Source organism: Patagioenas fasciata, chromosome 1, assembly GCF_037038585.1.
Source record: "Patagioenas fasciata isolate bPatFas1 chromosome 1, bPatFas1.hap1, whole genome shotgun sequence".
In the NCBI taxonomy this organism is placed as follows: domain Eukaryota; kingdom Metazoa; phylum Chordata; class Aves; order Columbiformes; family Columbidae; genus Patagioenas; species Patagioenas fasciata.
The window spans coordinates 74,572,113-74,588,183 of NC_092520.1; the positions used below are offsets into that span (position 1 = coordinate 74,572,113).

The window sequence follows — 16,071 nt, forward strand, 5'->3', positions numbered from 1 at the left end:
GAGGTGAAAGTTTTTATTCAATCTAGAGCTCCACTTCTGGCTTCCAGGGCATCAGAAGGCGTTGCACTTGCAGGCTTTGCATCTTCCAGCAACTCGTGTAACACTGTGCCTCAAGCTATGCTGAGCAAGAAAGGAGAGAGGACAAGTGAGCGATACAGAATTAATACAACACAACAAACTCTTCCAAGGCTTTCTGGCAAGTAAAGAAGTTGTGAGCTCTGTTCAGGCAGAGGGTTTGCAAAGGGATGATGCTGCGTGGGCAGCACAAGCCTAGGGGTGCGCGTGCCCTTCTCACCACGGGCTGGAAGACCCTCCCCGATACGCGGGGCAGAGCTCCCGGCGTGGCCGTGGCCCTGTCCTTGTCCTTGTCCCTGTCCCTGTCCATGTCCCTGTCCCTGTCCCTGTCCCTGTCCCTGTCCCTTCCAGGCTGGCCATCAGGTGGCGGCAGCACTCCAGTGCACGGCAGGAGCAACTCTTCCTTCTTTCCTTAAGGGATGGGGATTTGTTTTCAGCCGGGCAAGATTTTCGAGTGCCGGGAGAAGAGGTGCAAATCACACGACTTCTCACTGAAAGCAAAAAGTCAGCTAAGGTCGGTCTGAAACACAGGCCACATCTTGGGTTGCATGGAATGGGAACTGAGCTTGTTTCAAAGTCCAGCCCTTCAGTGTCAGTTTGGCTAGACCAGCTGACAGAGGTGGAAAAAACAGGCAAGTTTTCAGGTACATCAGGCTCTTCTCAGGTCATTACTTTGGCTCATGTGTGACCAAAACATCAAGTTTTTCCAACCTGATCAGCTGATCTAATAAAAGATACTACTTGCCTTTACAAACTACACCTCAAATATACACTTAGGCCATCACAGGCTTTTTGTACATGAGCATTACAATACGGATGCAAACATGTAGTTGGTGGAAGTAAGAACCATCCTTCATCATAAACCTAAAAGAACCAAAGGAGACTCAGGACTTTGTTAACAGAAGAAGCAGCATCTCATTGAACAACTCTTTGCCAAAAGTGGAAATCAAAGAAGATCTTATTGTTTTGTTTATAGGTAACTCATTAGGCTCTTGTGTGAAGCTCTGTCCAACATAAACAAAGAACTGTTTGAAAAACAGACGGAATATAGAGCCAGCCTTATTAAAGTTTCATCCACACTGCTTATTTCCTGAACCAGATGCCTTGTGTGACCAGAGGTAAGTAAATGGCTAATTCTTCCTTCAGTTAAAAACGAACAAACAAAAAAGTACCTTTGGAAATAAGCAATTGGGTTCATCTTTCTAGCAAGGGATTCCAGATTTGGGGTTGTGTTCCTTACCTTGGCGAGAGCCTTGTCTCATGCAGAGGATGCACTTCCTCAACTGTGGGGTTAAAACAATGATCAGAACCACTACACCTCCAATACCAGCTGCCACAACCCCAATGATGGTTCCAATGGATTCTTCGATACCAAACAAGCCTGGGAGAGAAGAGAAGGTAGAGGAACATAAAATGTTGTCCAGGCAAGCATATGCAATGCAGCCAGCACTTCTTCTGCAGTGGCTGCAGAGGAAGCTACTTACTAAGATACCAATTGTGCTGATGTCTTGTCTGACATGCAGTCATGGGATTCTACATGGGAGAGAGTGTATCGCTCTGTGGAATTATTGATTTTTAAAATTCTTTTGTAGGAAGCTGCTATACTTTCTCAGGATTTAGGGACAGGACAACCCCACATCCCTAGTAATCGCCCTTAACAGCTGGATGCTATTGGGATGGCAAAAGATGCTGCTGCCTGAATGAATGGGCCTCATGCCTGTATGATGAATTTTCAAATGGAAAAAAATACTTTGACAATTTTGAGAAAGTCACCAGTGTCCCTGTCTACCTTCAAAGGAGACAGAACCAACGGGTGGGCAGAGGTCCATGCAAGTCCCTTCTATGATTTGACACTCTTTGGGAGTGTGACATGGCAAAGGTGGGGTAATCTCATTTTATTTCAGATAAGAGCACATCAGCATTATAGCTTTTTAATTTGTCAGGACTGAAGGATGATTCAGGAAGAGGCTTTGGTCAGGTGAGCACAGTAGGATTAACTGTTAAAGGGTTATGGGATGCAGCTTGGAAAGCATCTGTACTGCAGTGTTGAGTCTACCAGAGTAGGAGTGTCTCTTAAGAGAGAGGGAAACTGGCTGGATGATGGCACAAGACTGATCGGATAAGATGTTAAGTGATTGCCTCGTGTCCATGGTTGTCATTTTGCCACGTGACTTACCCAGGAAGTATAATAAAGGTTAAAAAGCCTTCCAGTTTTATCCACAATTAGAATAATCAGGCATCCACTACATATGTGGTGTATTTAAGCTTCACTAGAAAATCTGGACAGTTTTGCTACCATATTCACACACAGATTTGCAAGCAGGAGTAGCTGCTACTCTGGGTATCCAGCAGCTCACCAGTAAACCAGCTGTAGCTCATTGGTGAAAAAAGCACTCCTCTCTTTCCACATACAGGGAGGTATCCTGTAACTTAAACCCAGTTGTGAGGCTTCTCATTTCATCAGGAAAGTGAAGGCACTGAAGGTGCCATTACTTAATATATTTCAAAATATGCATAATTTGCTTTCTGTAATGGACAAATTAAAAGTCAGCTAATTTATCCTTTTAATTTTAGATAAGCTTTTGGACAGTCTGGATTTGTGGCACTTCACATTTCTTTATGAATTTTATTTCTCCTATTCTCTTGTCCCTTTAATTCAGGCATAGTGAAGAAATTACATATGCCGTTTCAGGAACACAGAAAGGCAATTACATTGGCCAGGGTGCAAACATTGCAAGAGTAACCTGCACTACTGAGACTATGAGACCAAACCAACAAGAGACCCCATTAGACACATGACCAAGACCTTGCATGGAACAGAGTTTTCTTGCCTTGTTAGTGCCATGGTTTAAACTGAGTAGTTTTATAAAAATTAGTAATGGAAGAACTTGGGCTCAAAATGGCAAAGGCTCAGTGAACCTCTGTGAGCTAGAAGCTTTGATAATGAATAGGGGGGGAACTTCACTTGCGTAATTTACTCTTGACACAGAAAGTGCTATTTTTTGTTAATTAGATAATAAGATAATAAACCTTTCTGATGTGTTGATTTGTTGGGAGTGAAATGTGTTTAGCCTGCATAAAAAGGAAATCTGCTTTGACGTTTCCAGCTGGTAAGGGCAAAGTGAGTTATGTCACTACTTAATATGCCTGATGTCTATTTGTGAGGGTATGAAAACATAGCATGGCACTTTTGATGCAACTTTGATTTTAATGTGAATGAAGTTAAGCAGAAATTATATAATGTGAACCTCATGTTTATTGTGGGATTACTTCTGTCATCTAGATTTAAGGTACGAATATGCAAGATAGTGAGTTGCAGAGAAATAATGTCAGAAAGAAAGGAGTTTGAAGCTGTTGCCCAAGACAGAATGTTGAAACCTGTCACTCATGGGGGTTCTGCCAAACAGAGCGGTGAGTACAAGAGAACTTGTCTGGCTATTTCATTCTCGGCACTGACTTTCGTTTTTGTGATAAAATTATTCCTTCTTTTTTTTTGGTTGTAAATGCCCCTCCTTATAGTAATACCTGTGTGACTGCTTAGAGAGGCAAGCCAATCAAAATTAGCTAGCCTAATGAAAACAATGAGAAATGCTATAGAGCAGTTATGCTCCGTGACACCAGGCCCTACCTGCTAGAGGCCAAATGGGCCAACTTCCCTCTTTCTGCAAGTGTGTAGACCAGCTTTGGAGGAGACAGAGAGAGAAAAGAAGTAAATAACATCAAATATTACCCAGAGACCTCCTGATCCTGAGTTTTGTGCCATCTCCTGTCACCACCTTCCCGTCTGGAAGTGTAACCTCACAGAAATAAATACCATGGTCACTGGTTGTCACATTGAGGATCACCAGGGAAGCATCGCCATGGGACAAGTCTCCACTCATGAAAACCCTGGAGTTATCTGGCAAGACGGTCACATTGTTTTCTATCAGGTCCATCTTCCCATTTTCATCTTCTTTGTACCACTTCACCATCAGGTCAGTGAGGGAGGGATGTCGTGGACTGTTTAAGTGGCAATTTAAGATCACAGTTTCACCCTCTTTGGCTTTTTCCTTGGCTGGTGTTTGAGTCACCAAAAGTTGCCATGGCTCAGATGTTGTCAACAATGAAGGCTGGGCAATTATATGAGTTACAGCTGCGTTCTCCTTGCTCACATTTCCAACACTAACACCAACATCTGTACCAGGAAAGAGAAAGAAGAGGAGGGTTGAGGGTGATCGGATGATAAACTTTCTAGCTGCCCCTGACCTGTAATCTGTGCAAAGAACACCCCTGGAATTAGGACTTGAACATAGTCACTATTATGCTGATAGGGATGTTTTTCCTGCCTAGATTATGTTCACCTGTACAGACACATATTTTCCTGATCCTCAGTTCCTTTCTACCGCTATACAGTAGATAATTGCCATTGTCCTATGGATTTGGGTGAAACTTAGAGTCCATTCAGCCATATTTCCACCTGGCACACTAACCTCTTTCTTCTCAGCCCAAAAGGTCTCAGGGCTTGATGTTCCTGCTTCAACTGCTTTTGAGGCAAAGCAAAAAATGCATTTAACCTTACATGTAGGCAGCTCTGTTCTGACATATACAGTGTATATGTGTGCACCCTAATGCACTTGCCTGCATCTCAAAACATAACATGAACTTCTTAGAAGTTCTGGTATGCATTTCCAGTTTCAGGATAGAACGTTTTGAAACTGTGGAAGCATCTCCATTGCCACAGACTGAACTCCCAAACGATGCTGTTAGCAACCTGCGGGATGGCACCTCAGCATTTTGTGGCTATTGATACTGAGCACACTGGCACCAGTGACTTTCCCTAGCATGATAACATTCTGCTCATGAAAGACAAAAAGAGATTCTATAATGCAGAAATTCATGTACCAAGGGAAACTCATGGTGAGACGCACTGGCTGAAGTTTATTACACATCTACTTTACAAATAGAGTGGGCAAGTACAAAGACAACACTTGATTTTCTGTTTGCCTAGAAAAAAGTTAGTCAAGTCATTCTGCCTGGGCAGGCCACTTTCTGTAATTGTTTTTTGATAACTTTGAGTTGCTGTGCGTTTCGACATGGGAGTTTTGATAATTTCAGAGTTGTGAAAACACTCAGCATATGAAATAGCCAACCCCATTTTGACAACCAACATCCCGCAGGACATGGAAGATGCACCTGAAGACACTGTTTAAAATCAAGAGGCCTCTTGACAGTACACTGGGTGACATCTATTCTCTGTGAAGGGACCACATTGTCCTGCTACTCTTTGTTAGAAAAATATGGACAACATGCCTGTACTAGAGATTTAAAGCTGCCTTTTCCCATGCAGCTGCTAATCATAGTATCAAACAGCCTCGAGCTAAAGGTAGTGTGCGTGGATCTAATTTCTGGAAACAAGCCTGGGCTTGGAAGATGAGAGGAAGAGTTGGTGGCTCAAATCCCCAGCTGGAACACAAAGAGGGGAAAACAAACTCTTAAAAATAAGCCAACAGCTGTCACCAAGAAAGAGTTCAATTTTTTTTTTTAAGTTTCTTCTGTTTTTTTTATTTTCTTCAAGTGAAATAGTTCTCCTTCATGCTAGTTGATACCTTCCCATGGGCTGCAGACCATCCCACGGTGAAGGTCTTGATTTTCCATAGTCTTGAGTCTGCCATCCCAAGGGTGTGAAATGCAATTGTCTGGGTCTGGTAAAGATTCACAATGACAATGGCCTGAATGCTCAGGCACAGATGTCTCAAGGCAATGGAAAACCAACCCCTTGAAGAGAGTCAGAGTTATTTGAATGGTTCCTCTAGGCATGCTTGTGCATAAAATGACAGTTGTATTCACATTTATTATTATTTATGACTCGTATGGGAGTAGCACTGGCAATTTCTGTCAGACAGCATGGCTCTGTTGTTCTAAGCGCCTTATAAAAAGATGGGGTGCAGAGCTTACTGTTTAAATATCAAATGAGAGATAACTCATGGATGCAAAAATATAGACAATACAAGCCAGCTATGAAACTAGGCAACAACAAAGCATGTGAAAACCCTTCAGAGCTGTTTGGTGCTCTGTGTTTTTACCTCAAAGTAAAAATTTTGGTCTCATAACTGGAATACTGATCTATGGGCATTGGATACCTGAGAATTAGAGACCTAAATATTATTGTAGTTCTGGATCCAGTCCCCTAAAATGAGTAGTCCTTATTAAAGACACTGGATGAAATATTATCCTCATGTTCATACATAATCTTACTGATGAGCCCACTGGAGCTATGCGAGGGAAGCTGAGGTCCAGATTTTCCCTTTCCAGGTAGAAAACGCTATTTTGATGCAGTAGTCATAAAAGTTGGAAGTATCCTGACAACGTACTTGGACGAAGTACAAAGTATAGCTGAAATACCTGACAAAGCTGATGGTAACGATGTATTACAGCCTTTGTGCATCAAATATTCTGATGTGATAGATTTGGTTATTCGTTAGAGTGAATCTGAGCAGTTTTTTCATGAGCACTCTCTTAAAATCTCTGTTCATTAACCATTGTCTCCACTGCATACTGCTGCTTTAGCTAGAGTAGTATGTGCTACTGCTATCATGTTTTAAAGGAACAGCCACAGAATTTCTCCTCCACTATAGCTATTCCAGTCTCACACAAATTATAATTTTTATCCTTTTAGTGATGTAAAAGGTATCATTTTTACACAGTCACAAGTTTTATTTGCATTTCCTATCATTAAATAGCCAGTATTTTAACCTGTGCTATCTCACATCTTTGATTAAATACATACCATGTAACTTACAGATAATTAGGAAAACCAAAATGGAAGAGGAGTAGGCTGTATCGTTTCACCCAGCTCTGTTTGGGGTGTTTCAGTGGGAAGGTCACAGCACAGGCCCTATTTTCCATTCTTCCTTTCTTTTTCTTTTGTAAGGTTGCAAAACTGGAACATACTAGTTCACTGGTATTCAAATACACAATGGTCTTATCATATTGGCATCTGGGAGCATACCATGCCAAATACCTTGTTGACTCTGCTTCAAAGCTCTTTTTATGTCAATCGCTTCATTAGCGGAGTGATGTCTAGGTCCTCTCTCATGTGGGCTGTCGGGCTTAGTCCCCGATGGAGAGGAATGCAGAGCTTTTTGGTGAGAGCACTCGAGATAGACAGAGTACAGAGAAATACAGCATGGCTGACCTTGTCTTGACCTGGAAAAATGATTAGATGATCTAATAGGTCATTGTCATATAAGTTGGTAGTTCATGGCCAGTTTTCAGCTATGAGGGGAGAAAGCTCTCTGGGACTCCCTGTAATGTGACAATGTGCTTCACATTTGGCAATACTAATGGGATACCTACTAAGCTACCAGCTTTCCTTGTACGTAATCTGCAGGTTGATACTTTCCCATGTAAGGCCATATCGTTGGCTGTGAACAATACACAAGGCAGACTAGAGGAGGAGTGGTGACAAACGGAAAGAATAAAATATACCTGTGCTCTCCTCCAGTCTTGGAGCCTCTAACCCACTCTTTGGTGCTGGAGCAAACCCAAGCAGCCTTGCAAGCTGCTTCTGCCAGCTGCCAACAGCATCGGGGAACCAAAATGGTGGGTGGAGGTCAGTGCAAAAATTGACCTTTCTCGGTGAGCCTCTTCTCCTTTATTCACACTCAATAGATGGAGGGTAGGTTGAGGGCAAATAGGACTCAATTTACAACCCACATGAAAATCCTCTCATGCTAGAATGACTGTCTTTCAGATGGTTTTATTTGCTTTAGAGTTCAGCTTCACACTCAGCTGGTGCCATGAGGGTCCTCTACAAGCTGTATCCAGTTCCCAGTCATCTGTGACTAAATGATCAATGAGTGCACGTTGCTCATCTTAATTCATATGACTTTTGCCCTGGGCCGAGGTTGGCTTTCACAAATGGATGTGAATAACCACCTCGTGACAATAACTGGTAGCTAATACTTCAAAGAACCAAACTAGAAATGAAGCTTCTAGCAGTGATGATACACAGCCCTTCTTCTTGAAAATGATAGGCAAATACACACTTTCTGAACATTTCTATTAACTAAATAGGAATGTATCTACAAATAAAAGTATGCTTTAGTGCAGTGCACAATACTACATACAGGTTTTCTGCATCCTGAGGAAGCCCTCAGTGTAAAGTTGCTTTTTGAAAAACAATGAAAAAACCTCTTAAGCCAGGCCCTAGGAATAAGCTATATTTCTTTTAATTAAGGAAGGTGGTTTAGTACTCACCCACCAGCAAGCAGAGGACGAATGAAGACACTGCAGATCTATAGAGCTTCTCAATGTGCTGGCTCATAGCTGCTGAAGTATAAGGTCTCACCGTCTCTCCCTCCAGTAGTACAGACAAAAAAATATGTGTGTGTTATTGCAACAGGACATTGCATTCTGCCCAGTGAATGTCACACTTACTAAAGTTACCACAGCTTCGAGCTCTGCCTGCTGCCTGGATGACAGCCACGTTTGAAGTGACAACAATGACTTCCCGGGGGCTGTTCTGATCTCTCCCAGAGAAGACGCTGGAAACGCTTTGAGAGAAGACCAAAGATAATCCATTATTTTTTGCTTAGGCCTTGTATAATCCAGAACTCTGGGCTGAGTAACAGAATATCCAGATATTCAAAAGGAGATGTCTCTTCTGATGAAGCCCTCCCTAGAGAAGGTGAAAAGGGAAAGAGCACTGGCTTCATTTTCTGAGCAGCTGGACCCTTATCATCCTTATGCACCATGAAAGGAACTTACATGTATTGAGTATCTTTGTGGTTATATGCTCACAGTGTTTATAGGTAAAATGTATTCCCCAAAGTATTTTTTTTAGTGCATTCCTTATTTGCCAAAAGCTGATTACTTAAACTCCATTAAGTAAAACTCATCTATGCCACCGAGGGGAGGGGGAAAATGCTGAAGCTGGTGGCCTGTCAGCAGAATTACCAGGTGTGCTCTGGCATGGAAAGCCTGGGTTTACACAAAGGCACATACACAGGCAGCACGGCACTGTGGGAAAAGCTCCAGCAACCTCAAGCCCTCACCTGTGGCTTCTAGCCCTGCCTGCTGTGCTACAGCTGTACCAAGCACCTGCCACTCTCCCTGGCTGGCCGACTCAACTCCATTCCCCTCAGATAGGGGATTAGGGATTACAGCAGACCTTATCGAACAATTTTGCTTATCTTTACGACTCTTCAGATAACGGAATTGTACTTAAGTATCCAGTAAAGACTCGATTCCACATTTGTTAAAACACAATGCACAATTCAGCTGAGAGAGGCACAAGCATTTCAGCCTTTTTTTTTTTTTATTCAAAAGCAAAAAGGACCCCCCAAAAGCCCCATCACACCATGAGCAAATCTGTCATCATGCTACTGTCATATGGCTTTCTTGAATGTGATTTTAATACATTCTGTGATCTGCATCTTTGCATGTGGATGCTCCACAATAACTGTTTCAAGAAATCCTACATCTGATTTGCAAAACTCTGCTGAACAAACAATGTCAAGAGGAACAACCCATTCCTTTAGTGACCACTTGTTGCTCTGGCTTTGATGTGGTATCACCAGTATCAGTGAAAGCAGGACAGGCTACAGGGAGTACAGCTAAAGGAACCTAAAAAGCAAATATATATTTTCTGAAATGAGCGGGGAAAGTAGGGAGACCTGGGATTATTAGGCAGGAATCACTCCAAAGTAAATTATATATTAAGAATGGAACTGGGACCAAGTGCAGAACAACACAGCACTTCAGTAGAAAGCTGAAAGGTCGATTGTGAGGATCTTCTGAAGGAAGTACTGCCAAAGTGTGAGCAAAACCAAAGTATCTATGAAAGGAAAAAAGTCAAAAACAGTAAGGAATTTGAGAAGGGAATAACCAGTAAAGTCAAAGGCACCTGGCAGATCAAGAGGAGCTGGGACCGAGTTACTGGCTTACAGTACTGGCTACGACCGCATGTCAGAGAAGTCAGAGTGGGAAGGTGGAGCTGGACCAAAGGCATTCCAAACAGTGTCTGTTTTAAACCCATGCATTTGATGTGTTTCTAAAAAGACCTTCAAGTGCGTTGTGATGGAAATACTGCCATTGTTCCAGCAAATGCTGTTTATGTTCATTTCATCCTGTAATAACAATTATCTTGTGAACCCTGCATTAAACAGGACTCGCCTGAGTAAATCTGCCAGGTCAGACGGCTTTAAACTGAGGGAATACAAAGGGGTTTTAAGTGTTGCTGGCAGCCAGCAGCTGAACATGAAGTTTCTCCCACTTGGATAATCCAGTAAGATTCAGAGAGATCCTCAACTTTTGGACAAAAAAAGAAAAGTAAACTAGTCCCTTGAGTGTTGTTGAGAAAAGCCTGAAAAATTTGAGTTTCAGAGGTCCAAATCAAGAAAGCAAGCAATAAAAATTAAGTAAAACACACATTTGTTTTTATGCTTTCCTGTAAATTTTTGAGACAGTTGGTGGTGTTACAGCTGTCTGGGCTGTTGGCTAGAAGGGGATACCAGCCCCAGGGACTTCTGGCACCTTTGCTAATGTATCTGCAGGCAGGCATCGCAGGGCTCAGAAATGTCCCATCAGGAAGAGCCTCATTCCATTTTCTGGGGAAGCGGTGAGAGAAAAGGAAAATCAGGAAGAAACAGCACTGCCACACCAGACTGCTTCTATTCCACCTTCCCTTGGCTATCCAGCCATCCATCCCTTTTCACTGTCTATCAGACAGCCACTCAGTAAGGTAGAGGTTTCTTTTAATGTCACAGGGCTTTTTTTTTTCCTTTTTTTTTTCTGCAAGGCGTCCTGAGGGCACAAATCTGCAAGCCATCATTGTTCCAGTTGGATCCCCTGATTTGAGGGGCACCGTTTTGTGCCATCTAACTTGGAGACCAAATTTTCACACCCCTGGTTGCTCACAGCCTGGGCAGAAAACGCTTAGAATCACAGAATCTTTTTGGTTGGAAAAGACTCTCAAGATCATAAAGTCCAAACATTAACCTGACACTGTCACTAAACCATGTCCCCAAGAACCTCATCTACATGTCTTTTAAGCACCTCCAGGGATGGTGACTCCACCACTTCCCTGGGCAGCATGTTCCAACACTTGATGATCTTTTCCATGAATAAATTTTTCCTAATATCCAATCTGAACCTTCCCTGGCACAACGTGAGGCCATTCCCTCTCATCCTATTACCTGTTACTTGGGAGAAGAGACACCCTCCATGCTACAACCTCCTTTCAAGTAGTTGTAGACAGCGATCATGTCTCCCCTCAGCCTCCTTTTCTCCAGTCTAAACAGCCCCAGCTCACTCAGCCGCTTCTCATCAGACTTGTGCTCCAGATCGCTCACCAGCTTCATCACCCCCGTTGGCGCTGCTCAGCAGCTCTGAAAGCCGGAGCCTGCGTTCTCGGAGGTGACGGCCCCACGGCTGACTTCCGCTATTTCACCCCATCCTCTGTTCGGCCCGCACCGCAGCGGGGCAGAGGCCTCCGCCTGCGCCCCTGCACGCACCCGCGGGGCAGGGCGGCCCAGCCCCGTCCGTGCAGCCCGGCGGTGCGGTGCGGCGCGGCCGCGGGGTTTGGCCGGCCCCTCAGGCCGCGACTTCCCCCGGCAGGGCAGGGCAGGGCGGCGCGGCGACAGCGTTGGCAGGCCCGGGGCGCCCCATGAGCGCGGAGCGGAGAGCAGGCTTCCCTTCCCTTCTCTCCCCCTAGGTGTCCCCCTGGAGCGGCCGCTCGCCGGCATTTTCCACTGCACGCCAAACCCCCCTCGTCAGATTTAGGAACCGCTTCTTCTGCCCGGACGCTGTTTAATCCGCTGCCGGGGCTGTGCGCAGGGAGAGGGCGGCGGGGCGGGGGGCTTTCCCTCAGGAGGGCGGCAGATAACGCCGCCGCGCCCCCCCATCCCGGACCCGTATCCAGGAGTTTTTCCTGCTACAGTCCTCAAACTTTCCACCGGCTCTGAAGCTTCGTAGTTAACCCTTTTGGAAACCGCCGAGGCGCTTCTTGAGCTGGCCGAGGAGGCGATCAGAGGCGCCGCGGCCCTCCCCGTCCCCCCTCACGGCTTCCCCTCCTCAGAAGCAGCGGCACCGCTCGCCCTTGGCAACCGCCTCGAGTCGGCGCCCCGCGGCCCGGCCGGCGCCTGCCCCTTTAAATGGCGGCCGCGGCCCCGACGTGCGCCCCGCTGAGGCAGTTAGCGGGTGCCGCGCCGCCCTCGCCCCTTTCCATGGTAAGCGCCGCCGCCGCGGTCTGCGTGCTCCCCGCCAGCCCTCGCCCGCCTCTCCGGTGGGCTCCATGCCCCCGGCTGCTGCCCCGCCGCGGGCTGCCGCCTCGCCGACCCCCCGGCGAGCCGGCCGCTGGTGGCGGGCTGCGCAGGTAGGTGCGGGAGGCGGGAAGCCCTGCTCTTTCACCCGGGGGTCGGGACGGGCGGGCCCCGTGGCCAGCTCTGGAAGCACCGCCCTGGGGTGTGGGGCGGCCGCGGTCAGCCCCGCTGCTACCACCTTCCTTCCCGAAAGTTTTTTTGGAGCAAGGCGGGCGCGGCCGGGGGCTGGCAGCCGCCCTCTGGGCCCGTGAAGCACCGGCGCCGTGGGCTCTCGGAGAGGAGGTGCGGGCGGCGCTCCGCAGGGTTGCTGTGGGCCGCGGAGGGAGGGTCTGGGCTCCTGAGTGCCCAGAGCCGCCGGATGACATACCCAGCCGCGGTGCTGCGAGGTGGCTTTGGGGCTGCTGCGGCAGTCGCTTAACTCCGATGATTTGGTGGGTTGGGAGCGTCCCTCCCGTGGTATGAAAGCGTTTGTCTAGAGAAAAGGAGGCTGAGGGGAGATTTTGCTCTCTACGACTACCTGAAAGGAGTTTGTAGCATAGAAGGTGTTGGTCTCCTGAGTAGCAAATAATAGGATGAGAGGAAATGGCCTCAAGTTGTGCCAGGGAAGGCTCACAATGGATATTAGAAAAAAATTCTTAATGGAAAGGGTTATAAAGCTCTGGAACAGGCTGCCCAGGGAAGTGGTGGAATCACCATCCCTGGAGATGTTTAAAAGATGCATAGATGAAGTTCTTAGGGACATGGTTTAGTGTTAGAGTTAGGTTATGGTTGGACTTGATGATCTTAGGGGTCTGTTCCATCCATTCTATGATTCTATAAACTGGGGTGGTGAGCAGCAACTGGTGGAAGTTACAGCAAGTCTGTGTGTTTGTGTGAAAAGCCTCTGGAGAACAGCCCCTTCTCTCACACCACACAGCCTGGGGTGTCTCTGCTTTCTGCCCTTGTCATCTCTCAAGCGTACCCTCAGCCTGGGCTGTGGACTTGGCTGGAGCCTGGCAGGAGCACTGTCCTGCTGGCATGGGGTGTTTGCACCCCTGACTAGCTGTGGGCATGCATGTGTGCCTAACATCAGTCCAGTTTTGAGTCGCTCTGGACTCAAAGCCCAGCTTTCTATATCATTGACGGATCCAGTAGTACAGGTGGTGTAAGTTATTGTTTGAGGCCCTGGACTGTTTTTGTCCCAGTTTGTTAGGTAGTGTGGGACAAGTGTCCTTCTGTGGTTGTTTCCCTTCATAAAGTAAAACTGACCTCTCAAGTGAAGAATATTGATATCAAGAGAGATAGCTACAGAAGAGTGCTTATCTGTGTAAACGATATGAGTAGAACTATTTGCCTATGAAGTGTTGCGCTCATATTTGTATATGACAACACAGGCAATTTATAGTTCAGCTAATATTAAGTATAAATATTTGATGTATTTGTATTGTAACAATATATGTCAATCCTCTGGTAAATGCCACACCTGCATTGACCTTTCTCAAGTTTTGAAAGTTCCCACAGATTCTTGAGACGTGCTGCGTGTTACGCACTGATATCTCATGTTGATGTTACTCTAGCTCTAAATGTCTGTGCAGGTTCAATGTGCAAGTTGAGGAGCTGCTGCAAAAATAAAATACTCTGATAAAAATGTAAGTAATAATTGAGTATAGTATACTCTGGAAAAAATGTAAAATCAGTGAAAAGCCTGTCGGTGGGAACTGTCTACATGACACTCGCCTCGGTGAAACTAGCATGTCAAGTTTTGTTTAATATATAGGTATTAAATGGATTAACCATGTTCTTATTTCACCTTTCTCTGTCGTTGAATTACATACCTTGCTTCTTTGTTCACAGGAAGTTCATGAAGTGGATCATGGTCTTATTAGCCAGCTGCTTGCTGATTCAGAGGAGACTCTTAGTTCGTGTACAGAGAAAATGCAGGGTCCTGCTCAATACAGCTGGAGTGCTGACTGGAGCTTTTGGGTAATGTGTTTTTCTTCTAACTTGTATTTTATTTATAATTCATGTATATTTTAATGTATATATTTGTGTATACGTACTAGCTTTATATCCACAGTTCTCAAGTTGCTTTGTAGTCATGAATTAGTAAACTGCTCTCCACCCATGTAGTGAGATAGGTAATTTTATCATTATTAGCTTAGTAAAGTGTAAGCTGAGACTGAGGGGAGGGTGAAGTTGTTTACCTGATGTCACATATCAAGTTGGTGACAGAACTTCTGGCTTCTGTGCCCAGTCCTGTCTCCTAGTTCCTTGAATGGCTCATTAACCTATGCAATGTCTCTTTATGCCTTTAGAAAGACATTGTTGATGCTTTTTAACAGTTAAGGGCTGAATTTGGATTCTCAGTATTCTTCTGAAATGCTTTCCTATTGTCTTTTTTTTTTTTGTCAAGTGAACACATTTGTTTTCCATGAGAATAAATAAGCTTCCTGTGTTCTGTGTAAAGAATGGGATTTGTGAATAAGAAGGGTAAAAAGGAGGGGTTTAATTTTACCCCTCTCCAGGGAGATCCCTCGCTGAAAGCAGAAGGTGTAATAATAAGTGCTGTCTTTAACACTATTCTCATGCTTTCAATAGATTTCTTTTTTAAATGCTACAAGAGAAGGTAAACCTTAGAGCATATGTTTTATTGTTAGTTTGGTGAATGGGTTGCTGCTGTTAGATAGGGAAGGGGAACAATTGTGCATGCAGCTGCAGGCAGGGTTAATGCCTGGCTTTGTGAGAGATCTGGATTCCCTTCCTCACAGCTCTGACAGTCTGACTCAGGTTCTGCATCAGGTGGCCTCAGTAAATTGGTGTGCTTCAGCTTGTGCATAGGGACATCATCTGGACTACTGTGTCCTTGTTCTGGTGAGGTCATCAGAATGTTCACTGTGCTCAGAAGGTAAAAGATTAAGTAATTAGCAAAGGCCATAGCGAATCCGTGGCAGAGGTGTAAGAAGAACCAGGGGATCAGATTTCCCACCTCTTTATTATAAATCTAGCCTGTATGTCTTTTCATCCCTCCTGTTCAAAGTAAGCAGATGGTCAGAACATTGATTTTGCATCTCAGGCCCTAGCATAAAATTCCCCCTAAATGCATGTGTACTTTGAAACTGAGCAATAGTCTGGTGCCACAGGAAAAGGGACAGGGTGAATGAATCCTGGCAGATCGTAAAATTGTGTTGCCAGAGAGTGAGTGCTTGGATGGTTCAGTATTTTTTCCGCTGTTCCTACAGTGATGAAGGCAGTACAGGTCTATTCTGCCTGTGCCTTGCTGTAACACTGTGCTTGAGTGAATAGCAAATCGGGCTGCGGGGACGTTGTAGCTGCCAGCAATGCTCTCATTAGATGGCAAATCAGATTGTGTAAAGTAACTCTTGGTGGTTTGTATACAACTGTTAATGCAGTTAACATTTTATGTGAGGAAGAAACTTGTTTAGGTCTTGGGGTCAGTTTGTTTGACTTGCACTTAGTAACTCAGTCTTTCCTCAATAAGCTTGGCAACTTAAAAGTCACTGAAGTATAATACGTGAAGGATATAACTGTGCTATTGGCTTCGTATTTTTACATTTGAGACACATGCTGAAGGTTAGAAGTTCATTTGAACAGGACTTTAGGCATGTGTAGTGAGGATATTGTGTGTCCTTATAGTGCCACTTTGTTCTTATAGTAACACATGCCTGTAACTTCAGGGTAGTGGAATTCTTCAGTG

General features: G+C 45.1%; 2 protein-coding genes across 7 annotated transcripts in view; one reads left to right on the plus strand and one right to left on the minus strand.

The window, feature by feature from the left end:
* Window positions 1-5: 5 nt before the first annotated feature.
* Window positions 6-10,784, minus strand: LOC136097153 (synaptogenesis protein syg-1-like). Of its 2 annotated transcripts, none has more exons than XM_065829253.2 (4): window positions 8,314-10,784; window positions 3,806-4,249; window positions 1,316-1,456; window positions 6-120 (listed from the first exon to the last, which is right to left on the minus strand). In XM_065829253.2, exons 1-4 carry the CDS (start codon window positions 8,378-8,380, stop codon window positions 116-118), a joined length of 657 nt encoding a protein of 218 aa, XP_065685325.2. In that variant the 5' UTR covers window positions 8,381-10,784; the 3' UTR covers window positions 6-115. The 2 variants fall into 2 exon arrangements, with proteins under 2 accessions (XP_065685325.2, XP_065685324.2); XM_065829252.2 differs by having other exon boundaries at window positions 29-115.
* A 1,023-nt stretch (window positions 10,785-11,807) lies between these two features.
* Window positions 11,808-16,071, plus strand: part of GRAMD1C (GRAM domain containing 1C) — a 54,786-nt gene continuing 50,522 nt past the window's right edge. For 3 of the 5 annotated variants that reach the window (XM_065829247.2, XM_065829248.2, XM_071809155.1), the window contains exons 1-2: window positions 12,291-12,430; window positions 14,211-14,339. In XM_065829247.2, coding sequence (XP_065685319.2) covers window positions 12,350-12,430; window positions 14,211-14,339 — 210 coding nt within the window. In that variant the 5' untranslated portion in view covers window positions 12,291-12,349. The other 2 variants (XM_065829249.2, XM_065829250.2) reach the window with 2 other exon arrangements.

Bases quoted from the DNA above. Each gene is read 5' to 3' on its own strand.
- LOC136097153 (XM_065829253.2), bottom strand. From the start codon at position 8,380: ATGAGCCAGCACATTGAGAAGCTCTATAGATCTGCAGTGTCTTCATTC. The intron at 4,250-8,313 runs GTGAGTACTAAA...TTCCTGGTACAG, and splicing joins CGTCCTCTGCTTGCTGGTGG to ATGTTGGTGTTAGTGTTGGA. The intron at 1,457-3,805 runs GTAATATTTGAT...CTTCTCTCCCAG, and splicing joins CAGGATCAGGAGGTCTCTGG to GCTTGTTTGGTATCGAAGAA.